The 27,361-nt window shown below is 38.9% G+C and overlaps 3 protein-coding genes across 3 annotated transcripts; 2 read left to right on the forward strand and 1 right to left on the reverse strand.

The window, feature by feature from the left end:
* Positions 1–3,150: 3,150 nt before the first annotated feature.
* On the forward strand, positions 3,151–4,338 carry LOC111330092 (uncharacterized). The gene has a single exon (XM_088727569.1). The coding sequence runs from the start codon at positions 3,232–3,234 to the stop codon at positions 4,198–4,200; it is 969 nt and encodes a 322-aa protein (XP_088583695.1). The 5' UTR covers positions 3,151–3,231; the 3' UTR covers positions 4,201–4,338.
* Positions 4,339–8,482: 4,144 nt separating this feature from the next.
* On the forward strand, positions 8,483–9,673 carry LOC148727451 (uncharacterized). Its single transcript, XM_088727570.1, has one exon. The coding sequence runs from the start codon at positions 8,583–8,585 to the stop codon at positions 9,522–9,524; it is 942 nt and encodes a 313-aa protein (XP_088583696.1). The 5' UTR covers positions 8,483–8,582; the 3' UTR covers positions 9,525–9,673.
* A 1,992-nt stretch (positions 9,674–11,665) lies between these two features.
* On the reverse strand, positions 11,666–27,073 carry LOC111331505 (importin-5). Its single transcript, XM_022936632.2, has 27 exons — positions 26,932–27,073; positions 24,992–25,069; positions 24,613–24,802; positions 24,235–24,337; positions 23,781–23,877; positions 22,587–22,688; positions 21,709–21,834; positions 21,478–21,553; positions 21,287–21,331; positions 20,573–20,660; positions 20,111–20,217; positions 19,798–20,012; positions 18,980–19,153; positions 18,573–18,791; positions 18,143–18,226; positions 17,564–17,696; positions 17,382–17,449; positions 16,657–17,098; positions 16,315–16,370; positions 16,200–16,229; positions 15,931–16,023; positions 15,251–15,325; positions 14,993–15,070; positions 13,715–13,781; positions 13,241–13,469; positions 12,602–12,743; positions 11,666–12,444 (listed from the first exon to the last, which is right to left on the reverse strand). Exons 1-27 carry the CDS (start codon positions 27,049–27,051, stop codon positions 12,355–12,357), a joined length of 3,327 nt encoding a protein of 1,108 aa, XP_022792367.2. The 5' UTR covers positions 27,052–27,073; the 3' UTR covers positions 11,666–12,354.
* Positions 27,074–27,361: the final 288 nt, after the last annotated feature.

Genomic DNA, 27,361 nt, shown 5'->3' on the forward strand with positions numbered 1-27,361 from the left:
TTCCTTGTCAGATGGAAACTCGGAATATTCAAACCCTACGCGAGCGCCAAATAATCCTTTACCGAGATAAAATCATCGGTAAGAGGCTATCAGAAAACACTGGAATTTATTCGTAGACTAGGTTAGTTTGATATTGTTCATCCTCTACTCATATTGTTTATTCCAGGCGATTAATTAAGAACCGCTAGTGAAAATTAGCGTCTCCCAGAAAATAAATTATCAGCGAGAGAGCGTCTTAAGCTATACTTAGCTGTTACATAATTCTTTATCTCAACTGTAATTTACTGTTATCACATTTTGTACTATAGAGAATGAAAATATTGTATAATTTGATTAAGACTGTCTCTGACTGCAAGAGTTAGTTTCAACCAACATTCAATGCGGCCTTCTACCGCTTTCTATCACTCTATTAAGATGTGGCCGAAAAAATGGCAGCGCTTGTGAATCACTCACCCTCAGAAAAAGTCTTGGTGATGCAAAACGGGACCAGCAGGCCTAGGCTTCTTGTCTAAGCGTTCTTCGGTTTCTTCATGGTTTCCTTTCTACGACAGCGCACAATGAATGACAAAAAAAAAAATGTTCTGTTCTCTTGAGAAATTTAATCTAGCTTAAGATTAGCTTCTGTTTATTTGTGAGAAAATCCAACAAGAATGAAGGATATTATTCTCAGTCCAAAGTTTTAGACTAGATACGACGAACAAGGCTCGATACAAATAGCCACTTATAGATAAGATAGAGCGCGCTTCTAATCTTCTCAGGGAGGAACAAAGACTTGACTCGGGTGAATGGATATCGTGCTTGAAAAATATCATCGACATCCCAATATTTTACCCAAAACTGATAGATCGCTTTCTCATTCGAGTCCAACAAATTCCTCTTCCACCTTGTAATAAACTACCATCGGTACCATCTTTTTTTTCTATTCTCCCGTAGAAGTTGCCTCTCTTGTAGATGTCCTTGCAGTGTATGCCGAGATATATGAAAGACTATTATAGGATTGGAACGAGGAGAAGAGAGTATGGAGTCGGAGAGTTAAGGACCGCGGTGTAATTCGGTTTAATCCGTTGTTTAGATACGCATATTAAACTCTACAGTCCTAACAGAACAATCACCTAACACTTAATTGCGAACTAGACGCCCCTCAAAAAATGATTGTTCGTTACGAGTAAAGTATCTTACAATGTCCGTTTTTCTTTGATTAGTCTTGAATAATATATATGACGCTCGCAGAGCATTTTTAACCATATACTGAAGACGCCTTCGCTGAGCTTTGTAATTTCGAAAGAGAATGAAAAAAGCAGAGTGTCGTAATGGCCCCAACTGTACCTTGTACATTGCAGAAGCTGAACTCTTAATAATTTCATCGTTAGATATTGGTTTGATATGTACCTTGTATATCTTTTAACAGCTTTACTCAGTTATCGGTGGTGTAATAATGTCATGTGATATTTACCATCTATATGATACTAGGTAACCTTCAACAATGAGGGGAAAATATGCCCTTTGTATTTTAAATACTTGATACTTGACAGTTTACAAAAATCACTCTAATTTATCTTGGCTAGAGGCATTTTCAAAAGTGACGTTCGCAAAACAAAAACAAGAAAGAGCTGAGGACATTGAAGTCATTTTTAGCGTATATGCTACACTCGGCCAGAAACATTTGTTGGGACACTTACACTAACAGTCTCCCCGCCCCTCTCCTGGTAACAATATGTCCTTCCCATGTTCCCGCAAAAATAAGGAACAAAAAGATAATTATAAAACAACAAACATATGAAATACATAAAAAAAAATACACACAAAAAAGATAATTATGTTTCTTCCACCGGGGTAGCCTTCCATCACTTTTCAAGTCGAAATATAATCACACTGTATAGATCATTTCATACTTAATTATGATATCTGGTAAATATAATATAGCCAATACTCCATATCAGCTTGGCATAGTCAGCCGCGATTCTTAAAAGTAGGGCTTTGTTTGATGTTTGATCGGCACACACCGCGCAGACTTAACAGTTTTCGCTTGCGCAATCAAAGGAAACAACATCACACTTCCTGTGTGTTCGCAGTCAGATACAAGAGTGCAACACCGGCGAATATTTTTCGGGAGAAGGCCATGAATATTAAGTGAATTGATGGAGAAAAAATTGTCCCACCATTAATGTCAGACTGAACCAGTGGGACGACGATTAGAACCAGTGCATCATCAATAATAAATGGCTTTGGCTTTTTATCTTCGACTTCCATTGTATTTTCAACCATTCTGTCGATCGCGAAGAAATCGTTACCTCAAACGACAATGGCCAAGGACTATGGTATGGGACAAACGACAAGGAACCAGTGTAACCATCATCAGTCTAGCCCACCTAACGAAGGGAAGAAAATTAATAAAGACGAGCAGCAAAATGATTTAAACGACGAAGAGTTGTCGTGATGGAGTCTGAAGCTCACAGTGGAAGAAACAAACTAGGTATGTGATACTCTTGGTCGAGTAACCAAGCCTTTTCTTTGTGAAGAGGATGACCTGGGGTCTTGTGGGGTCACTGTGCATCTTCTGGCGCTTTCAGTCCACAGTCACGGCGCTTTGTAGGTTACTATTTCCGGTATCACAATGACGAGTCAAGATACCAGAAAATACGCCTAATAGCAAGAGATCAAACATTAAATTTATTTTTAGCTTCTGAAAATCTTTCCCCACATTCGCTTATAAAGCGTATAAGTTTGTAAAAAAAGGGATCTAGTTGTCTTTCCAATCGGATGGGTTTCCTTTTCCCGTTGATTGCGTGATTTATCTTGATCTGTGACTTGTTATGAGAGTTGGCGCTCCAAGGAATCAAACATGCTTGTTTCTCCTAATCAATAATAAAATCGATTAAATTCGCACTTTGGCAGTAGCAGATCTAGGGGAGGGGCCGAAGGCCTTCTCCCTCCCCCTTTTTTTGGGTTAAATTTAAACCCAGAGGAAAGAAAATCCGGCAGGTGTACACACACACACACATACACACACACACACACACACACACACACACACACACACACACACACACACACACTACCCCCCCCCTTAGCTCGAGGTCTTGATCCGCCACTGCTTTGGGATATTCATTGTAATCTTTTGAGAACGTTAGTTGCAACTGAGAAATTCCGCTGACCATCCGAAAAAACCCAAACCTATCAACTCAATAATCAGATACCAGACTTGCAAACTGAATACTTAACTGCGTCAAAATGGCTGAAGCTGTTTATTGGATTGATGGTCAGGCACATCAGTTTGGTGTTGTCGAAAAGATATGTCCCAGCATACACATCACACAGAACCAGTGGAACGATTCTTGGAACCTCATGTATTTTGGCGTAGATGCTGGACGTCATTATTCTTATATCTCTGATTACGAGTGTGTTTTCAACCATCCTGTGAACGACTACAACATCGTGCAAGACTATGGTCCACAACTATGGCAAAACCTACAAGAAGCAAAACAGCGTGGGACAAATGTCCCTCTAGTCAATCTAGCCCACTTCACTTCACCAGTAAGTGCAGGGGAGATCATTAGTAATGGGGGCTTCGTTGGAGGAATGAAGAAAATCAACGAAGACGAAGACGGAGGTGCTATCGAAGCACAGTTGTCGTGGTGGAGTCCAAAGTTTCCGGTGGAAGTTAAAAACCAAGTGAGTCATACTCTCCGTGCAGCCATAGAACCTTTTTTTGGATATTTGGATAATATAGACGTCTTACAGAATCAATTCGCTTCATCTAACGCTTTCACGCCAAATCCACTGCGGTACGGAAGTTCGTATTTCCGATATAGTATTGGCAAGTTGTGTCAATGTTATGAAAACTACCGTGAGATTGACGAGGAAAACGGCAAAATCCAGTTCAAAATATTAGGAACATACCTTTACAAGCAAGAGATCATGCACGCTGTTCTTGTTTGTAGCGATACAGATGAGCAATTTGAGGATTACCCTGATGTACCTGTACCATTTGATGGCAACAACGAGGCGGTAGTAACGCATGACGATGATGGCAACTGGGTTTGGAGGCCTCAAGCAACCGCTACAGAGATTGTACGTCTTCGAGCTCATTGGCAACCCTTTCCCAGATACCGTAGGTGGGAAAATGTAGCTTTTGCATTTCATACACCCAAAGGGGTCTTCAATCTTCCTAACTTAAGAGAAGAGCTTTACGAACTGTAACGAAACTCGTGTAGCCGTTTTAGTATGAAGAGTATGCTTATGATTTAATTTAGTTGTAGTTGGGTGTGATTCATGCTCTCCTCAGAAATACGACGATCTCAGTTCAGTTATTTCCTTGTATTTGCTGAGCCCAAAGACTCTTACGAAAGATTGTATCTTCTTTCCAGTCGCATGGGTTTCGGTTCAGCGTGGTTTACGACCTCTCACTATTGTTCTCCCGGAAGTGGAATTTCAGTTTCCTGAATGCCGATTTTCTCCTAAAATAAGGCGAATTGGGCAAAAAAAATTGCAAATTCGTTTTCTTTGCCACTTTCACATTATAAGAAAAACAAGTATTTTTGGGTTTACAGGCCCTGTAAGCTCGAAGCGTGGCATTTCCCAAGAGTTTTCCGGCACTTCTCAGACTGTGGACAAGAGCAACAAGGATTGTTAGAGAGGTTTTCTTTCGTCATTAACAGAGACTTACGTGTATAATTATATTCTCTAAGTGATTTAACCGAGATATTTCGAGCAGTATTAGTGTCTGGTAGGGAAGCAGAAACAAATGAATTCATTTGCTTGAGTATTTGGAACTAGGTTTCAGTTTTAGTTTTTGCCAATTCATTCAAGTTTTTATCTAAGAAGCTTCTTAACTAGATCGGACCAAACGCTTTTAATGTTTATTTCATACGTATATACGTAACATCATTTCATCGTTGCACTGTGTTTAATACTAACTGGCATTCTTTACTCATAGCTATGGTTCAAAGACGATGATTGCGAATTAATTACTAATTGATCATGAAATAAACTTTGCATGCTGCGATGCCTGTCTCAGTTGAGGAGCTTTTTATTGTTTTCATTGAGGTAGGTTGAACAGGATATTGGAGAACATGAGTGTTTTGAGAGTCAGCTTTTCCAAACTTGGAAAGGACCAGACCGAATTGCCGAGTTTCAGATCATGTAAGTTGACAACCCACGAGAAAGCGCAAAGGTTGTGAAGCGCTCAACATTTCTTTGTGACATGTCTTTGAAAGGTTTTTTAGACCCAGAATCTAATCCCGCTGAACCGACTGACTGACCAATAAATACATTCAATAAGTCAAAACAATTACAGTATGTCTTGAGGGCGCAAAAAGATAGCAAAAGATTGCGTACGGTCTGGAAGCTCCTTAACTGTTTATTGTCCAATTTTTAAATCGAAATACTAGGCATTAACTTTGAGATCCTTGGTATAAATCTAAATTAAGGTCGTGTTTAGAAAAGAAAACTCATTTCTGAAGATGTCACTTCCAATCCTTATCTTACATATGGTGCACGATCCTCGCAGTAGATAGCCCTATTTAAGCAATAGCGAAAATCAGACCTGAAAAAAAATCAGGCCTGTACGGGATTCGAACCACTGACCTCTGCGATACTAGTGCAGCGCTCTACCAATTGAGCTAACAAGCCAACTGGGAGCAGGCCGTTAAGTTGATTCGTAATAAACCCGTGAAAGTGATAAATCAGATACAATGAAATATATGAAGTTCATATATTTTGAACTGCGGTATTAGATACATATGGTGCACGATCCTCGCAGTAGATAGCGCTATTTAAGCAATAGCGAACTTATATGTGAACTTCATATATTTCATTGTATCTGATTTACCACTTTCACGGGTTTATTACGAATCAACTTAACGGCCTGCTCCCAGTTGGCTTGTTAGCTCAATTGGTAGAGCGCTGCACTAGTATCGCAGAGGTCAGTGGTTCGATTCCCGTACAGGCCTAATTCTTTTTTTTTTTTTTTTTCAGGTCTGATTTTCGCTATTGCTTAAATAGCGCTATCTACTGCGAGGATCGTGCACCATATGTATCTAATACCGCAGTTCAAAATATATGAACTTCATATATTTCATTGTATCTGAATCCTTATCTTGTTTTTACTTCAGGGCGCTTTTCGTTACAGATGAATTCAAATGCCCCTTAAGGAGTTTCACTTGTCCAACGCTTATAACATTCCTTTTGGCATTTTTATACTTAAAGCAGAGCAAGCCCAATTTGAACAATCGACAATCAGTTTCATCATACCGTGTGAGTGAAGGACAAATTACTTACTGGAAGACGAACTAGTAGTGCTCACAAAGCGAATATTAGGGAATTCTTCGTTTTCGCGGTGCTTCTAGTCAAAATGTTTACATCACTGAGGTCTCCGACAAACATGGCACCGTTTGACTCTACGGGGAATTAAACCGTAAAACTGAGTGCGTTTTTCTTAATTAAGAGTCTCCGACCGTAAATATCGAGAATCTCCTGACAGTTACAAAATTTCGTAATTCATTTTATTTTTTCTAGAGGACCCTTTTAAAGAACCTCTTTCGAAAATGATATCAAAAAGTTCTCTTGCACTTCTTTTTTTCTGCAAAATCGAAAAATCCAAAATACGCCTAGATGGCCGTTTCCCCACCCCCCTCCTCCCAAAAGCAATGAAAAATTATGCAACTTCGGCAACTTCGTACGCCACAACGCGACGCAATCCCGCTTTTTAATTTTGTGTGCTAGCAGATGCTCCTTTTGTCTCTTGTAAAATATTAATTTCTTGTTATGTTGTTATGTTTAAGTCTGAATAGTAACCCGTTGAAATTATCTCCGAGCACGTCCAACTTTTGTAACTAAGTCTAGTTACCAGGCCTTATTGTTATCATACTCCTGTACTTCCTGTTCCTGTTTCACCTTCTGGTACCTCGTTCTTTCTCCTCGCACCTCTCTCCCCTCTATAGCAAATCTTGTTTGGGCCTCTTTGACTTTGCTTGGGGGCTGTCCTCGAGCCCTCAGAGGCTCCTTGTGTCCTCATCAAAGATGCCCAAACAGATTCATTGTCTCGTTTGCTGGTAGTGTCGTGTGAGTTAGGTGTGGCGGGGATAATTGAAACCTCGTCGCTGTACATAAGATCAAAGAAACATTAACTCTGAACACGCCGACATATGCTGGGATGTGTATTCTGGATCTTAGCAAGACATTAATGTATGATTTTCATTACAGTTATATTAAAGACAAGTATCCTAACAAAGAAAAATTATTATTCACAGACGCCGACAGTTTGACTTACGAAATCGAAACAAAAGATGTCTACAAAGATTTCTGGCAGAATAAAGACATTTGACAACAGTGATTATCCAGAAGATTCAAATTACTTTGATGCAACCAATAAGAGAGTCATTGGTAAATTCAAAGATGAAGCGTCTGGTGTTCCAATTGTTTAATTCGTCGTTTTGAGATAAAAAATGCACAGTTATATGAAAGAAGATAAACAAGGTGGTAAGACTACAAAAGGAATAAAAAAGATGTGATCACTGATTATAAAAATACCGTGTTCAACAACGAATAGATATATCATAAAACGAATTCCATCAGAAACAACAATCATCAACTTGGAAATTGAACTAGAAAAAGTGTCATTGTCCTGCTTCAATGACAAGCGTTACATACATGAAGGTGGTGTTGAAAGCCTTGCATATGGACAAACAATTTAAATACTAACGTTCCATGTCCGATATATCGGACACTAACTTTGAAGAATCTTTATTTTTTAAAAAAGTCCCTCGCATCATCAACTTCCATTGACGTAAATTTCTAAGAAACTGTTTTTCGAGTGCGTAGGTAGAATGTCAATAAACTTTATCTTTTGTTTAAAATTCTTCATCTTTTACAAACCAAACAATCAATTCAAATATATTCCAAACATGAACGAAAAATAAGCCAAACATAAACCAAGCATGAACCAAACATAATTTCTAAGAACCCATAAATCTTGTCATTTCTTTGAATCTCATCATTGACCAGAATCTAGACATCAATATGAAAAACTTCAATACAAAATTATCATAATATTGCGCAAAAATATAGCGAAAAATGTGACGCAAAAAAATATTAAGCGCAAAATTTGAGCAATGCAAGTACTTCACTACTAAACCAAGTCATGACCATTTTCTTGGTCCAAATTGAATCGAATTGATTTCGGTGCACGGTGTTCGAGGAGGTGGGATTCGTAAAAGTTCACAGCCACATACGCCCAAACGTACGCCAGGGTCATCCTCGGTGTAAAAACCTGACGAGGTTTTCTTTGTTTCATGAAGTATTGTTTTGCTGTACGCTATTGTTTATAATGTTCTGTTGTCTTTGTTTTGCGTCACTCGTGAGCTTCACAGGTTTTTACACCAAGGATGAGCCGCGTACGCCGATGTTTATCATCAGCCGCAATTCATTTTCTCCCAGCATTCATCGCACGCTCATAGAGTAATGAACATTTGAACCAGCATTCCTTGTGGACCTACATTTTACTTCCGTGAAATATAGGGAAAGTGATAGGAGTCAGTTTGACCGTCTTCGCCAGCGCAAAATAGTTCAGTTTAGTTGGCGATATGGCTGCAGCTAATCAAAAACAATGGATTAAAGGTCGGGCTAAGGTAAACGGGGCAGAGGAAAACATTTTGCTTGGAAGTCATAGCTTGGACAACCATGATTTGAAAGGGAACTATTCTTACATATCCGACTACGACTGTATCTTTGATAATCCCCCAGATTTAGACGGATATGATGAACAACAAAGGCAAGACCTACACGACGCGAAGCAAAGAGGGACAAATATAACTATCAACAATCTAGCCCACTTCACGAAAAGGGCTGATCTTATTATAAATTCTGAAGGCTTCATTGGAGGATGGAAGAAAATTAATGAAGACGAAAATGGACATGAAATTGAAGAAACCTTGTCGTGGTGGAGTCCTATATTTACGGAGGAGGATAAAAAGCTGGTACGTGATACTCTTGATGATGCTATAAGGCCTTTCTGTAGTGACATTGATGTGTTGGAAGATTTGAAGAATCAGTTTGCTACCTCTCATGCCTTTGAACCAAATGCAGCTCGTTATGGCAGTACCTATTTCGAGTATAACATTAACGAACTGTGTGAACAGTATGGAAACTATCGTGCCATTGGGGAGGAAACCAAAATTCAGTACAAGATATTAGGAACATACGTTTACAAATGCGAGATCATGTACGCTGTTCTTGTTTGTACAAATCGCGATGAGCAATTTGCGGGTTACCCTAAAGTCAGGGTAATGGCTGAAGCTGATGGAAATGATGATGGCAACAACCAGGTGGTAATAAGACGACATGATGGTGGCAACTGGAGTTGGATATGGAAACCTCAAGCAACTGCAACAGTAATTAAACGCTTAGATAGATTTGATATAAGTCCCATGTACCGTAGATGGGAACATGTAGCTTTTGCGTTTTACACACCCGATGGGCAAGTATTCAATCTTCCTGACCTACAAAATCATCGCCATGAGTTGTGAGTTGTGCGACGAAACTGATGTAACCTTTTTAGTACAGCATGCTTATCATGATTTAATTTAGTTAGAGTGAGCTGCGATTCGTGCTATCCTTAGAAATACGACAATCTCAGTTCAATTATTTCCATTTATTTGTTGAGCCCAAAGCCTTTAACAAAAGATCGTATCTTCTTTCCAGTCACATGGGTTTCGTTTCAGCTTGGTTTGCTTTAAGCTCGACACGTGGCATTTGCAGGAGTTTTCCGTTTCTGAGACAGGGAACAAGAGTGACAACGATTATTAAAGAGGTTTTCTTTCGTAATCAGCAGAGACTTGCGTCTCTTATTCTAAGCCTCTAAGTAATTTACCCGAAGTATTTCGAGCGGTATTCGTGTCTAGTGGGGAAGCAAAAGTATCTGAATTCATTTGCTTGAGTATTTGAACTAGGTTACAGTTTGATTCTTGCCAATTGATGCAAGTTTTTATCCAGGAAGCTTCTTAATAAGTTTGGATCAATCGCCTTTAATTTTTCTTTTATCCATGATATATGTAACAACATTCGATCGTTCCATTGAGTTTGATGGCTCAAAGACAACGATTGCTATTTCTTGTCTCAGTTGAGGAGCTTTTTATTGTTTTCGCTGAGGTAGGTTGAACAGGATATTGGAGAACACGAGGTATGTTTGAGAGTCATCTTTCGCAAACTTGGAGAGGATCAGACCGAATTGCACAGTTTCAGCCGCTACGCTGACAACGCATGAGAAAGCACAAAGGTTATGAAGCCCTCAACATTTCAGTGACATGTTTTTGAAAGGCTTTTAGAACAAGAATCTAATCACGCTGAACCAGCTGACTGACCAATAGATACGTTCCATAAATCAAAACAGTCACAGTATGTCCTGGGGACTAAAAACAAAATTACAAAAGATTGCCTACGGTCTGGTAACTCCTAGCTGCATTTCTTTTGTCCAATTTCTAAATTAAAAATACTATGCATTATTTTGGGATCCTTGGTGTAAATCTAAATTAAGGTCGTGTTTAGAAAAGAAAAACTCATTAAAGGGAAGAGGTCACTTCGAATCCTTATCTTGTTTTTGACTCAGTAAAAGGCGCCGTTTTGGCTAGAGATGAATTCAATTGCCCCTGAAGGACTGCGGCACCACAGTTTCTTTTTTACCCCCTTTATTAATTTGTCTTTTGATCGCTGCGACCACCAACGTTCATCTTAGTAGGGACCTTAAGCAACTACGACGGCGACGGCAACGAGGACGTGGAAAAACAAGAGATCTAGTTGGCAGAACAATAGCTCAGCACGTGCATTTTGAAACTTTGTACATTTCGTAGCCGTCCTATGCAAAACGACAACGTGAAATCGCCAAAATTTGCGTCCTCTGCCAACCGAAACCGCGACGGCAAATTATTTTAATTTCCATTTGGAACTCAACGCTACTTTTATACGTCATGCTGAAGTTGAGCTGTGGCGCCGTATGAGACAGTAAGCTCATGCAGCCATTTCTGAAATTCTAACTAAGAGTGGAAATTCATTTTTTAATCGAAGTCTTCCTTAGCGTTGTCGTCCTGACTACTTAAGGTCCCTAGTATTTTTCAATCCACAGCATTCTAAACGACGGACCATGCCAGGCCTCAAGCGCAGCACCATAGTTTCTTTAGAAACGTCCCCATTTATTCATTTTCCCCTTCAGGAGTTTCATTCGGGTTAGGACCAGACGAGTGCATTCACTGCTTTAATCATCCCTAAATGTACTGTTTGTCCAACCCTTCTAACATTACCATTGGCATTTTTAAACATAACGCAGAGCAAGCCCAATTTGAACAATTGCCTTGCAGTTTTCGATGTTACACCGTGCGAAGGACAAATTATTCATTAGAAGACGAACTTGTTGTGCTCACAAAGCGAATATTACCTAATTCTTCGTTTTCGAGGCGCTTCTAGTCAATGTTCACATGACTGAGGTCTCCAACAAACATGGCACTGTTTGACTCTACGGTAAATTAAACCGTAAAACTTCGAGTGCGTATTTCTTACCTACATCTCCTGGAGTTAGATTTACACTGTTAATAAGTGATTTGAACAAGCTGTTATCATTATTTCTCTGGAAGAGTTACTGCTGAAATGCTCTCAGTAAGCCAATCAGGAGGCAAAATTTTTTCTTTTTTTCATTTTTAATTCAGTGAATTTCTTATTTTATCATTTCAAGCTCCAAGAGTGTTGTACATTGTAAATCTCCTTACGTTAGTGACACGAGCGGTGATAAATAAAAATAATCCGCTAATAGTTAAGATCCTGACGTACCGGCAAATTCTCCCAGCATAAAAAGAAACGTAAGTAGAGACACAATAAGAAGAATCTCTCTCTCAATCTTGTGCTTAAATGATTTCATGAGATAGGAATATCATTCTACGGTTAGGAGACTTAACATTGCTTCACCTATAATAATCATTACGTCACACTCGTCTGTTCATCTGTTGCCATTAGCTTCAACTCCATAATTTTTCTCTTCACTTCTTGTCATTCAGACCTGTTTGCCGTTTTCACTTCTCTAATTCAATCCGTGTGTTCCTGTAGTCCTCCCGATTAAAACGTCCATGGTTCAACGTCAATTTACTACTAATGGTAGTCATGCCGCTTTTGTTTGAAATCCTGCTCGGTTCCAATTTTTTGTTTCACTCGATAGAAAAATCAAAATCTTCCAGTGTTCATGACAAGAGTGTCAACAGAATGTGGGCGTAATTCATGCAGAAGAGTTCAAGAAAACTCCGCCGAAGGGACGCGTTTTGTCGCGGATTTTGCGAGGTTCTGTATGTTTGGGTAACTAGCACGCACGCAGGTGAATCAGCTTTCTGCCTCAAGAGCTTGTTTCAAAGCTTCTTGTTGAAGCTCACTGAGTTGTCCGGCGCATGCCGTCCACATGTCAGCGGCGCTCTGAAAGAGGAAACAGAAGAATTCTTTAGGAATAAGACAAAGGATAACCAGTGGTGATCTACGCCCTAGGAATTCAACTTTCAATAGGTGAAAGCCTCTCTCACCAGACTAGGCATCGTGATCTCACCAACTCACTTATGTTCGTCAGTTCTCTCACCTGTATTTGTCGTATGATAACTAGAACTCTTTTCCGGGCCGCCTCGTCGTCGCTAAGAACATCATTGATGAACAGTTCGCCAAAAATTTGGAGTATCCGAGGTAAGTTACTGTTATTTGTGCCCAGAACAAGAGGATTATTTCTGTTTGAGTAAAAAAAACAAAAACAAAAGAGGATCAATAAGAAAATGGTAGAGTACAGCGTTTTTGAGTTTTCCACCATTCCCTTCCCCCTCCCCTCCCCTCCCCTCCCCTCCCGCGCCGATGCTGGTTGGTGACGTCGCATTTTATTCTAATCCTCAGAAGCATGAAAGGTGGGTGGGGAGTGAAGAGTGGGAAACGTTGACTGAATGGTGAGAGCGCTGAGATCGGGTCAATATATATATCTTATTAACCAAGCGCGAGGGCCGTACTGGGAGAATATTGGACCGGCAATAGAGCATTTTGATTGGTTGATTTTAGGTATTGGCCCTCTGACTGCCCGAGTCGTCTAATAAGGCCCCGAATCGAACGTTTCGATTCAGTTCGGTTTGTGTGTATTTTAAGTTTTCATTCTTTCCATGGCTCTTCATTTCTTGGTTCCTCTCTTCATAAAACCAAAGAAAGAGAAAACATCTATTCATCTATTCAAACCACTTACTTTTCGATCAAATCACAAAGGTATCCATACACATGTGGTGCTTCTTCTTTGTCTTCTGTGATCGGCAGTGCCGCGATGAGCGCCGGGATCACTTCATTTAGCGCGATATTTCCACGATTGTATTTACATATTTTTGCCACAGCAGAAATGGCGTTCTCGGTGGCATTCACGTTCTCTCGACTTCTGGATTCCGGCCCGTTAATGACTTGAAAGAGCAGTGGTACAACGTCTGAAAACACGAAAACACGGTTTATTTCAAACCTGATCTCGGCAGGTCGTGAAATATGGAAAAGCGGTTCGGGAACACTCGGGGATATTTGAAGCAGACTGCGTATCCTATCCATTCGCTCCGACGAAGGGCTAACGCTCGAAACGTCAGCTTTTGTAATCATTACGGTGGCCAATTTACCATTTCAACTTTGTTGATATATCCAAATTATTGCGTATCTTATAGTCAGTGACAAAATATCAGACCTGCACAGGCTGTGATATATTCCTCTCCACCATATTGAGCCATCACGCCGCATCCATAACACGCAGCCTATAAAATAAGTAACGAAGGGCGTTAGTTATACGTTAGCCTGTTGCAGAAAACGAAGCGCGATACGGAGCGGCGGCGTGATAAAAGCGGATGAGTTAAAACGAGGAGGGCTCGCGGCCCGACCCAACCTTCCCTCGTTTATGCTATGCCGTTACTGTCGCGTCATTAGGGACCAGGGAATTTAAGCAAACCACGATGGCGACGGCAACGAGAACGTGGAAAAACAACACATACATACATACATACATACATATACTTTATTTAATCTCGAATTTGGAGTAGCTAAAGAATAAGCTAGTATCTTCGAGTTAAAGTATAATTCTAAATGCTACTAAAATGTAAAATGTAAAATGTAAAATTGTAACATTCTAAAATTTAACTATGAGAAAGAGTCATGCTTTAGGGAAAGAGTCATACTGTAAACAATAGATCTAATTAGCAGAACAATAGCCCAGCACGTGCGTTTTAAGACTTTGTACATTTCTTAGCCGTCCTTTGCAAAGCAACAACGTGAAATCACCAAAATTTGCGTCGTCTGCGAAGCGAAACCGCGGCAGCAAATTATTTTCATTTACATTTGGAACTCAACGCTACTTTTTACGCGTTATGTTGAGTGTGAGGTCTGGCGCCCTATGAGAGGGTAAACACATGCAGCCATTTTCGAAATTCTAACTAAAAGTGGAAACTCATTTTCTTATCGACGTCTTCCGTGGCGTTGCCGTCCTGACTGCTTAAGTTCCCTACTTTTAAACGCACGTGCTGGGCTATTGTTCTGCCAATTAGATCTATTGTTTTTCCACGTTCTCGTTGCCGTCGCCGTCGCCGTCACCGTCACCGTCGCCGTCGCCGTCGTGGTTTGCTTAAAGTCCCTATTTATTATTTCGCTCTGATTTACTTAGTGAACGATTAGAACAGGCTGGTTCTTAATCCTTTAACTTCCACGAGTGACCAAGAAAGAATTTCTCCTTACAATATCAATAAAATATCAAGCAGACAAGGGATGAGAATAAAGAAAAATATCAATTAGGGGATTATTGGTTGATCCAATACCAAATTCTCCAAACTAACATCATAAGAATTGTATGGCAGACAGTAAGGAGAATTATGAATGCGAGCTTGGGAGTGAAAGGGTTAAGTTTTATAGAACAAGGACATCTGCCGTGAAGTCAAGTTGCCAAACTTATGAAAACAGACGAAAAAATACACCGTACCTGTCTCACATCAGCATTTCTGTCCAACACATAATTCATCATCGGCCGCAAAAAGTATTGTTGGTACTTGAACGACGCCTGGTAGAACAGACAAATAATTAGCTTTCCAATGGACTGATTGGGTAAACTAAGGTATTCCAAACTAGTGATTGTGGAAAATGTTCTCAGTGAAGAGATAGGACAGACTGCACTATGATCGGGACTATAATGAAAAATGTTTCACTGTCTTTGCCCTTCTCTAACGCGATTGATACTTACAGACCCCGTATGTTCTATGACGTCATCGAATATACACAGTGACCACTGCTTGTCTTGGGCGGATCCCTCTGGAGACTGAAAAAATAAGTAAATAAGAAAATAATTAGGCAGCTAAACAAGTAAATATCTATATAAATGTATATAATAGTCGAACAAAGTAGTCAAAGGCACCCTTTAAACTAAACGCAGGGCTCGACGCTAGCCGGGTAGCCCACTAGCCACAGACTAGTAGAAATTCAGTTTTGGTGAGTGTTTTTCGATTTCCACGTGCCAGTTTGGCTAGTTAACAAACTGAAATTGTCGTAACATCTAAGATGTCATAAGCCACTTGGCTGGTAAATTGAAAAGTTAGTGTCGAACCCTGTGAAAGTGAAGTTTTAAAACTTTTCGACCATAAATCAAGTAAACAATCGAAATCAAACTGAATATTAAAATTAAACTGGAAAATAAAGGAAAAATACATTTTTCACTCAAGTATAGGCGACATATCTCGAAATAATATTTGGCCATCATGGCAAAACAGGACAAATAAAGGATAGTTGTTCGTGACCTTTTCTTTCAATCAACTGTCACCAACGGCATCGTGTTATAATCACGTCAATTTGGCGAGACATCAAATCCGCTATTTCATAAATAAATGCCGAGAAGAAAAGAGATTCTTCAAAAGCACTCGAACTCACCAGCAAGGAGTGAAAATCCGGCAAAAGCTGCTCAAAGAAAGGCAAAGCACCGTCTTTGTGCGTGCCAAACAAAGCATGCATTATATCAGAAACCTATGAAAGAAGTACAAAATGATGAATGAAATGACGCGGAAGGCGTGGTGACCAAGTGGTTATGACCATGGAATCCGCAAAGAGAGGTCGTAAGAAAACCTGGATCTGGTTGGCTATCAGCTTGTTGAGATTCAGGTGAGTAATGTTCAAGGTGAAAATTCAGTTTATCACCCTACCTTGCTTAAGATGTGTACATCAGTCTCGTGCTGAAATAGGGATAAAATATATTTAGTTAAAGAAGGACAAAAATATCTACAACTGTTGAAAAGATCTGAAATTGTCAAATTATACCTCGTCTTGCAAATCTTCCTCAACCTCTTCGTCGTAATCTTCTTCTTTTCTTCTTTCTGTGCAAAAGACGACGTTGCACAAACAAATCAACAAAGTATAAAGGAATTAAGTTGAAATAAAGATGTTTCACATTTGGTCATGATTGTGGGATTAAAACGGAAATCCGAGTTCCCCCAAAAGTTCCTAATCTCAGCTAGTTCCAATTTTCACTGTCGGATGCTCCAGCAACTGAGCTGTAACAGAAACTTACCGGTTGGCCGAGCCATGTGCAAGGTGCAAAAGAACTGGGTGCGAATGAACTAGTTGTAATAATCACTCCAAAGCGATTCAACTGATACTCACGCTGTCTTTCGATCTGTCTGTTTTTATGAGTGTTAATAATATCGTGAAGTATATTTCCCAGCTCTTTGAAATAGTCAGCGGTCATACACCCTACGCCTAACGCCTCTATACACCGCGCCAGAGCATCCATGATCAAAATCTGAACTTCCGGTTCCGGTTCGGCACTCATGGCCTTCAGCACTTCTGGGCAGATATAGGCCCACATCTGACGAAGGTAACCGTCCCCTTTGATCTTGGCGCACTCCAAAAGAAACGGTAACGATTCTGCTGCGGCCGTCCGCACAAGGTCGTGGAAGTAAAATTTCAAGAGAGGGACCATGAGCTTGACGACTTGCTCTGTGTAAGGAGCAAATCCTTCTTTGAGTTCTCTAGCATAACAGACCAACATCTGACAAGCGGTACTCTTGTCTTCCAGGCCAGCGGTCTTGATACCGAACTTTTGCTGAGATCGCAAATCAAAAAAATCAAAAAATCAAGCAGTTTGTAGGAAGTGATTAAAGAGTGTACCTTCAAACAACTGTAGCTTCCCTTTGTTCGTATCGAGTTTCTAAATCGCAACATGTTCACTTTTCTCCTTGATACTCTGGAGTCATACAACTTATTCGCTTCACACTCTGCCATACCATCATTTAAGCTCCTCGCGCAATTAAAAACGAATGTCTTGCAGGAAACTGTACTCTAAAACGAAACATTACACTTGACTCGACAGGTGATACAATTTGTACCTGATCTCCAAGGGTAATAAACTGCCATCCTTCGTCTTCAGAATACTGGCCGCTCTTCGGATCATCAGCTACAAAAAAAAAAAAAAACCGAGGAAAACAAATCGTATACTATTCTCTCACTTGTGAGCAGAATCAAAACAACAAGGCGTTCAACGCAGAGAAGGTTCAGACAAATCACAAACCATCGATGACTGCCACTTCTGGCTTGATTGACGCGGCCTTCATCACAGAGGGCATCACCAGAGGAAGGTATTGAGTGAATTCTGTCCCAAAAATCTTGCACATCCTGGCCCAAGCAGAAATCATGTAGGAAATCTAACATCGCAGAGAAAAACATATCGATTACTGATGAAAACATCAACGAGACACTAACGTATTATTATCAATTTACTCTCAGTCAGTTCTTCCCGCTCAAGGTTACCTCGCTCCAAACTTTCGCTGTACTACGACTGTAATCTAGGTTTTGGAGATGAAAAGAGCTTTGTCTGCCTCGGCATTGGCGCCGGTTTGCAGCTCGTCGCGCAAATTTTGACTCGCTATTCTTCATCCAAGCTAGTAGTTTTATTTCACCATTGTTGACTCAGTGGCGCTATGGTATCGCGTTTTTTCAGATCAAAAGGCTGCGTGTTCGAGTCGCGTCGGGCTCAATATAGCTTTCTTATTTTTCTTCCTTGCTGTGATTCTGTGATATAATAACTTTCTCTATGCCCTGCAACACTCTCGAACCGGTATGGCAACTCTCCATTTTCAAGCATACCCACCTGAGGATCGTCTGCCTCTAGTTCTTCCATCTCGGTTTGAGTTTTGAGCAACAACTGCATCACATCGTTAGCATCAGGCAAGAACTGAATAAGATAGAAAAGCAGTCTGGGATTTAACAGCTTGAACTTATACACTTAAAAAAATAGTGCGTGAGACAGACGTCTAATGGCCATCGCGCTAGACTCCCGGTCGAGAAGTCTGGGTTCGAGCGCTGATTGAGGTCGTTCTGTTGGGTTGTTGGACATAAAATTTTACTCGCACCATGCCTTTCTCTCTACCCAGTAGTATAATTAGATAGCGGCCAGGGAAACCTGTGACGGACTGAAACCGAGATGCTGGTTTAACATTCTGCAAAAAAATCCTAAATTTAATACAACAGCGAATAAAAACATTTCTTGGAAAACTGCTGTCAACATTGAATGCACTCACCTTTTCCTTCCCAACAGCCAAACCAATCAAGCTGATGCATTCGATTGTTTTCCCCCGCAGCATGCGGTAATCAGATGACAGAGCATTCTGCATGATGTACTTGAGGTTTGGCATGAAGCGATCATAATAATGAAGGAATTTTTCTTCGGCGGTGTCCGCAACGGTGGCTATGGTGGTCACAACCTGCTCGAGAACTAGTTTTCCACCCCGTTCAAGCAGCTGTTAAATAACAAGGTATCGTAAAATTCATTTTACCGTAAATAAAAACTACACCTGCAACAGGCAGACATTTTTAATTTTAAGACGATTCTGCAATGACCGCCCACAAGTACTTGAACAGACTCTTCGTGGCTTACAGAATATTTGTTTACCACAGGTAAACAGATAGGATACAACACTGAACCTACCTCCCTTAGCTTTGAAGCCAGTACAGCTTCAAGTTTTGCCAAGATGTCATCAAGATAAGACGCTAGAATGCTTTTGGGGCAGTCGTCAGAGAAATTAACCAGCGCAGCCGCAGCGTGGGCCTGGACGCGAGGGTTGGCAGTATCGTCCAAAACAACTAAAAGGCCTGGGATCACCTACAAATATTCAATAATAAAACACTCTCATCAGAAATAAAAATTAAGGTAACCACCACCAAAATGTGCCCATGAACTTTCAATATTCATCAACCTATCACAGGCCTCAAAGCTAACTGCCTGCGCAGGAAAAAGCACTTACAATGTATCAAAAACAATCGCCAACAAAGCTGTTCTTCATTTCCCAATACACCTTACCCTTTCTCCCCTCCCTCCCCTCCCTCCCCTCCCTTGCCTCTCAACCTTTTACCAACACAGTTGCTGGAATTTATTTCCTTCATTAAAAAGGAGCAACACTGAATAAGAAGGACAGAGGGGAAGGGGAAACAATTTGATTTATGAAGTCAGCATAAATGTTGCATGTTGCTTGTAATACACATACACGGGAGCAAGAAAATTCAATTTGTCTCATTAGTTTTCGTCAATGATAGCAAATTCTAATAATGTTTTACCCTCTTGTGGAGTCTTGCCTTACAAGATAAGAACTTCCTTATTCATCACTAGAAATGCTTATTTTGCAAGACAACATCAGGCAAAAGGGAGACACTTTAATTTTGAATGATACTGTTACTTGGCTCTCCCTTTCCATTCCAGTGACTACAGAGAAGACACTTCTAAAAATCATTATTAGAATGTTAACTTACTCTTGTGTGGAATTTCTTTTGAAACCCAGGAGCAAAGTCAGTAGAAAGCTGCCCCACCGCATTACAGGCTGCATACCTCACCCGTGGATGTGCGTCACCCAAGAAAGGTAAAACAGTGTTCACAATATCTTGGAGTAGAGTCTCCATCTGTTTATAGCAACCTTCACCAACTGCAGAGATTGCCATTAGACCTGCATGGCGATACCTCCAGTCAGCTAAAAAAAGGAGCAAGGAATAATCAAGCAAAAAGTATAACTCTGAAATAATTATAAGATTAAAAACTTTGAACACAAATATGTTGTAATGAACTCACGATTCTGCAACATCTGTGGCACTGTGACAATGATGTGCGGTAAAACTGTTTTTCCACCCAATCCACATGCCAGTCGATCAAGAGAACTCTCTCCTGCTACAGAGTTACTATGAACAAATTGACAAAATACACACATTTTTTCACTCAAAAAAAAATTGCTCACATGTATGAATTGCAGAGATGACATACAAAATATTCAAAACTTAAATGAAACCAAGAGGTCCAGCCAAGCAGTCTCAAGCAAAGTTTCATCAATGATTACGCATCAATTTTGGTTAGTGTAAAAAACAATAATACACATACCAGCTATGCCAATCAGAATTAAAACTGTCCTGATATGATAGCCAAGTTAAAATTTACTAATTAGTATCATTCCAATAATAACACTCTGATTACAAGTAGCCACAACTAAAACTATTTTTCATTTAATCAGAAACTTAATTCCTGATACCAAACAATCACCTTTCAGAGTCATCGTCCTCAAGTTCATCAGACACACTCCATTCTGGGTCGTCTTCTAGATCAACCATCATTGCCAACATCTCTGGAACTGCAATATTATTAACTATTTTATCTCCCAGTTACTATTTCAGGGGTTTCATTAATGTTTTCAGTGGTGCGGCAACTGGTTATCACAGGCAGGCAAAAACTTTTTGAATTGAACTTCTTTATAAGATAAACTCTCCTCTATATCGTCAACCAAGTGGGCAAAACTGTCCTCACAATCACTCAATTTGCTTGGTGCCCGGCCTGTAATGAAACCCTGCTATTTATTACACTACTCGGGCAGTCAGAGGGCCAATAACTAAAATCAACCAATCAAAATGCTCTATTGCCCGTCCAATATTCTCTAAGTATTGGACTGGGCACTGTCCCGAATGGTCCCGAATGATACCGCACTTGTGTCCCTCTGAACTCCAGTCGTGTAATAAATCTCTTATTAACCAAGCTTGCTTGGGACCGTACTGGAAGAATATCGGCCCTCGCGCTTGGTTAATAAGATATATGTATTCAATGATTGGTCAGTTCAACTGTTCATATTTTACTGTAAGTTTGTTCTCACTGAAATCTTTCCACTCTATACAAATGACACCAATGTACAAATGATGCATTGGAAAAAGACAAAAATGTTGAAGCAACTAAGAAGACACCACAAAGAATTTTCACTTGACTAACCTATGATTGGAATATGCTTCTGGCATTTCCTGAGCATTGCTGGTGCTATAATGAAACACAATTTGGTGAAAATTAGGAAAAGCATTTCAAAAGGAATGTATGAGAAATACTAGTAAACATGTACAAGTACTTCTTAAAAGCTAAGCAATTCATAAAAAGGAAGTGCCTTGTTGAATGGCAAATTTACAGACCTGTCTCTGCCAAAGTGACTACACACTCCAAGGACAGATGTCTCCAACTTTCAAGAAGATTTGCATTGCGAACAATCTGTGAAAAACGGGTACAAGTCTTATTCAACACAACAACTGGTAAAGGATTCTGCAACAGATAACCAACCAGAAATCTAGTACTCTATCAAGCAACAAAATCGTGTCTCTTAGAGTTGGCAGATGTTTATTGAAAGACCTTAAAAAACTACTTACCTCCAACATCAAATCTAAAATGGACTCCAAGTTTGTCCTAAGTAGCTTAGGACAAGTGTCTGCTAAATCAATTAAACATTTTAGCACTGAGTCATCCACACTTGCGACAACACTCTCACGCACAGCCTGAGATAAACAAGAAAATATTGTGTGACCGAACATGTGTAAAGAAAATCATGTTTTTAAACTGTGGAAATTAAAGTCAATAAAGAAATTATCTTATGGTAGGTGTGAGGTTCAGTCTGTGCAGTACCAGGAAAGAAACCTGATAATAAAATTTGGGAAGTAAATAACACTCAAATGGGTCATAATGTATGATTCTAAGACCAACAACCTGTAAAGCCTCCAATGTTGCACACTGTATTTCTACGCAAGATGAATGTAAATCAATCAACCAGCCTAATCCCAAGTGCAATGGTTTTAAATTGTAGTAGATTGGAGCATCACAGTGGAATAAGCCATTTCTGCTACAACAAAATTAAAACTTGGCTTCGAGGCATGGGGGGGGGGGGGGGGGGGGAATAAAACAAAAGAAATCACTTTGAGGTCGAAGGACAACTAATTAATTTCTTTTGTTGTCCTCCCCCTAGCCTCGGAGCCATGTTAGAATTTTAATATAATTGATTAAAAATGGCCCATTGCATGGTCATAAGTTTGATGTCTCAAATTTTTTCATACCCTTGTTCTTCTGTTTAGATAGTAAGTTAAATTAACTGTTATTGACAAATTAAAAATATTTGTTGCAGCAGGACCTGATGATACAGGAACACTTAAAAAGAACTAAAAATTTAGTTTACTCTTCAAACTTGTCATTAAAGATTTGTTGTTTTCCTGCCAAGTTTGGCAAGTTAATTTTTTTAATGAACACTTCCCATTACCTGTACTATTCCTGGGACTAGATCCACAAACTGTCGCTGTTTAATTTCTTCCACTTGATCCGTGATAAATGCAACTGAAGCACGTGCTGACATAAAACGAACCTTTAATAACAAAAAAAAAAAAACAAAAAAAAAAAAATGTAAACATGTATCAGACTCAAGATAATCAAGCAAGCAGACAAGTGATGGAAATAAAGAAAAAACAACAACAACAATTAGGGGATTATTAGTCAATCCAATAGCAATTCTCCAAAATAACATTATAAGGATTACATAGCAAACAGTTATGAGAATTACTAATGAGATCTTGGGGGAAAAAGATTAATGAAAACAAAATTGTTGTCCATGGATGAATAGTTGATCCAATAATAAATTCTCCGACCTAACGTCATTAGGATTGTATGGCAGACATTGAAGAGAATTACCAGAGATCTTGGGAGGGAAAGGGTTAACATAACATAACATCAACTTTATTTCAACACAATAAGTGTTTAAAGCTTTGTGCTTATGGGGTTGTGCATTTAAACTAGTACTAAAACTAATATCTATTACTAACTTACATACAAAATAAAAGCAAGATTACTAATAATTAATAATTATAAAAATTTGTACAATATATGTGATATAATCTGCATAAGATATCATTACAAATAAATATAGCCTTGATCACAAAAATTAACTGTTGAGGCAGATGTTACCATAAAATGAAAATCTTTAAATTCAATGATCTCACTTAATCTTGAATCTATGCTCTTTCGTGTAGCATGAACAATGTCTGCATTCCTAGACACAATTGTATTCCAAAGAACAGCCCCTCTATAAGTTACTGAACGTTCTAAATAGTGGGATTGAAATCTTGGTATAACAATATTATCTGACCCACTTAATGAATACTTCGCACCACTAGACCTCTTAACAATAATATTTTCGGACAGTTGTTCTAGTAGCAAATCATTGTATGCACCGTGTACTACCTTAAACAGTTTGGTCTTATAAATATAATCTAAGGAGTGCCATTAAGCTATCTTTAGAGAGTCATCATGGGAGGTGCCTTTCTTTAAATTATATATTAACTTTGCTGCTCGGCTGTGAAGTTTTTCAATCGCTCCAAATAACTCAAGATTACAACAGCTAATGAAAAACACAGTTGTTGTCCATGATATAGATGCAATTATGAAGCAGTGTGGTATTTACCTGTTGGCTGGATTGATCCTGCAGGCACTGCCACAGCATTTGTTTGATAACCTGCATGTAATGTTCTTGTTGCGTTCCAAATATTCCAGGGAAAGATCTGTTGTAAAAAGACAGAAAAAAAAAATTACTTAATGTAGTATCCTAACAAGAAAATGGGAAAACATTCTCCCAGTTAACAACCACATTGCTAAGTAGAAGTTGAGTGCCTGAAACATCCAGGAGCTTCTGCTATTGACAGCCAGCTCCTAGATGGAAACTTCTCCCATGGCTGGCAAATCCTGGCAACCCAGCCATGAGCCCCTACACAGGAAAGGGAAACAGGCACCCATCACACTGAATAAACAATGGAAATAGGGAGGGGGATGGATGGAGAAAACCTGCCTGGGAATGCTGCAAGTTTGTGCTCGAAGCAAACTACTAAGATTAGGAAGTGATGAATGGACAAAGCACTTACACAAAAATATGAAGAGCACATTCCTTAAGCTCTGGATGCTGGGAGTTGCAGCATTCAAACAGAAACTTCAAAAGTTCTTGCCAGTGATTATATCCTTCCTCATCTGAACAGAAAGATGATAAAATATCAAAATGTAGAATAAATGATGTAGTTGTATGATAAAGATAAAAACACTGACTGCAGGAACTTGTTGAGAGCCTACAAATATCATCTTATAAAACAAGGCAGCCTTACTTTAATGACTTAGAGCCACTGTACTCTGAAATTGTACACCAATGTGCAATCAACAATTGATGTTTAACAAGCCCGTTTCCACACAAAAAAATTTGAATGAATTACTACTTTCCTGTTAAAACAACAAGTTCATTCACAACTTACCAAGAAGACTTCTGGATAATTCAGCAACAGCATCACACACCTTCTTCTTTACTGTTTGTGCCTGTTCCTCATTTATGGCCTTGAGCAAATCATTCTTCATTTCTTGCTGAAAAGCTTGATCAAGTTTTTCATAAAAATCCACTGAGCTTGAGAAAATCCTTCGTAACAGTACAGCTGACATCTGACGTACCTTAGTAAATAAACATTTTGAGTACAATACTTAAACCCAAAAATGACTAGGTAGGTAAAGAGGAAAAACAATGCATTTTTCATGGATAAAAATATTGCACCAATTTCTACATAAATAAAAAACTTATCATAAACATCACTTTAAAACAAAACATATCTTTAATTATACCCTATTGGCTTCATTTCTTACCTCTGCAATGGCTGATGTCCTAATCATCTGAATAAGGAATTTAATCTTAGTGGGCTCATTGATGGTTTCGTAATGTGTCTGTTTGGAATAAAGACCGTGAAAAATGTTACTGAACAGTGGAATCTAAATGTTAAATGTAAAATAAAATATATACTACAAAGTAACTTTGCACTGATAATGATTAAGCAACCCAATTTTTTAAGACTACATTTACCAATCATTAACTACTATGTTGACAGAAACATTTCATGTTAAGTTGACAAAGGAGGGATTTTTTTTTTAATTTCTTTGGTTTCTTGTTATTTATTTTTTTGTCATTAGTAGTTTAGTCAAGTAGTCTGGTGGAAGTGTCAATTTGTGAACTAAGTATTGAGATTTTTTTTTTTTTTGGGCCATGTACATAAAATATTCAAGCAAATAAGATATTCAAAAAATAAATCATAAAAATAGATAACTAAATAGGGATTACATTGCCAATTTTTTTTAGGATCTTCAAAACTCAAAAGTTTGACAACTAAACAAGAATTTCCTGAGATATTTCAAGTGCACAAGAAATAATAATGTATGGATTTTCTCATTCCAAATGTGTTTTAGGACACTCTTGTACACAGGTAGGATCCTGCCTTTGGATTCTATTTTGTCTGTTTTTAATTTTCTTAAGTTCTGTTTTGCAAAATGTATCCAGCTAAGTATACAGTTCATTTCAATAAACAAAATAAGCACTAAAACTGATTAATTTTAGAGTGAGAATTAAAGAATTCTAACAAATAGAGAGTCAGGATTTTAGTATCATTTTACACAAAAGTCAATTAACTATCAGAAGTACTTGAAAAAAAACCCATACTGTTCTCACCTTTATTTTTAGCAGCTAATATAAACAAAATAAAATCATAACAGAAGATATGCAATCTCAGTCATGTTTGCTACACATGGGAAACTTTTTAAATTTCATTGTTAGTGTTAGATTGTTAATGAAAAAAAAAATGCTGACTGGAAAAAGACTTCCCCTGAAAATTTCATTACAGTTAACCATGGACTAACTTATCAGTAAATGGATTATCAATCACAGTTTACAGTGATGAAATATGCATTCAAGACATGACTGAGACATATATTTTTTAGCATTTACATGGAGCACTGGCTTATGTTATCACAGCTTGTTTTCACCCCCAGAGATCTATTTCTTACGGGCGTTAATATTGACAGTCGCGTAACATGGACAACGACGGCAAATAACTTTGCGACTTCAATTTTAGTCAGCTAGCTTTCGATACTACGAAAGCACACGGAATCTTAGCCAACTGCAATTCGTTCAGTTCACTTTTCTAAGCGGTGAAAAACTCATTGTATTCCTCGAAAGGTTCGCTAATAATTAACTTACAACCTAAAACGCATTTAATTTGTTCCTGACTGTCGTGGGAAATAAATAATCGTATCAATATGTATGTAACAAATAAATTCGAAGGTATACACTTTAATATCGACCTTTGTTTAAAGGAATACAAACTCAAGTACGATTTAAGAGGTTTAATATTACCGTAAATCGTTTCCAAACCGATCATAAATCACTGTATGACCTTGCGAAACCCGGAAGAATTCATTTTGTGCAAGATCAAGACTTCTATACGATATGCAGTAAGTGCTCGCGATGATAACATTGAAAACGTGGCTGAACATTTCAACAAAACAACCCGCTCTTTTGATTTGGAGGCTATAGTTAAAAGAAGGGGTTTTATGTAAGGTTTGTGTAAGGATAATGGCTGTAGAATTGTGAGGCAGCAAAGGAAAAAACAGGCAGGTTTTCCTATGCACATGGCTTTGAACTCCTGCCGACGATCAGCGGTTCTCGAAGACATTCCCGGCAAGAACCCAGACTGCAGTTATTCGCCTTTGTAATTCCACAAAAATAAATCATACAAGAAGAAGAGATATTTTCCTACCTCTGCCTGATTTCTGATGTTATTATCAGGAGACATCAGCTGTGTTACCAGAGATTCAAACTGCTGCTGCTCGTTCGCCATTACGGCCACCATATTGCCCAACCTATGAATTTTGCGCATGCGCCTAATCTTTCTTGAATGAACCATTTTGGCGGTGAAAGTATTGTTCAAATTTTGGCGCGATAATTTTTAACATTGATATAACCTGATTATTTACCGTGAAATCCAACAGTTTTGAGTTGAATTCTCAAAGGGGTATCGAGGCCCTGGACCATTAAGAGATCATGATATCACTACCCCTACAATGAAGAGTGAAGTCTGTCGCACGGGTCAAAAATCAGAGAAAAAAAATGCTGGACCCCTGCGCGGCCCTGACATGTTTTTTTCGCGGATTTTTTTTTTTAATCACGCGACGACCTTTGCTCGTAAT

The sequence above is a fragment of the Stylophora pistillata genome, chromosome 7 (genome assembly GCF_964205215.1).
Source record: "Stylophora pistillata chromosome 7, jaStyPist1.2, whole genome shotgun sequence".
NCBI lineage: Eukaryota > Metazoa > Cnidaria > Anthozoa > Scleractinia > Pocilloporidae > Stylophora > Stylophora pistillata.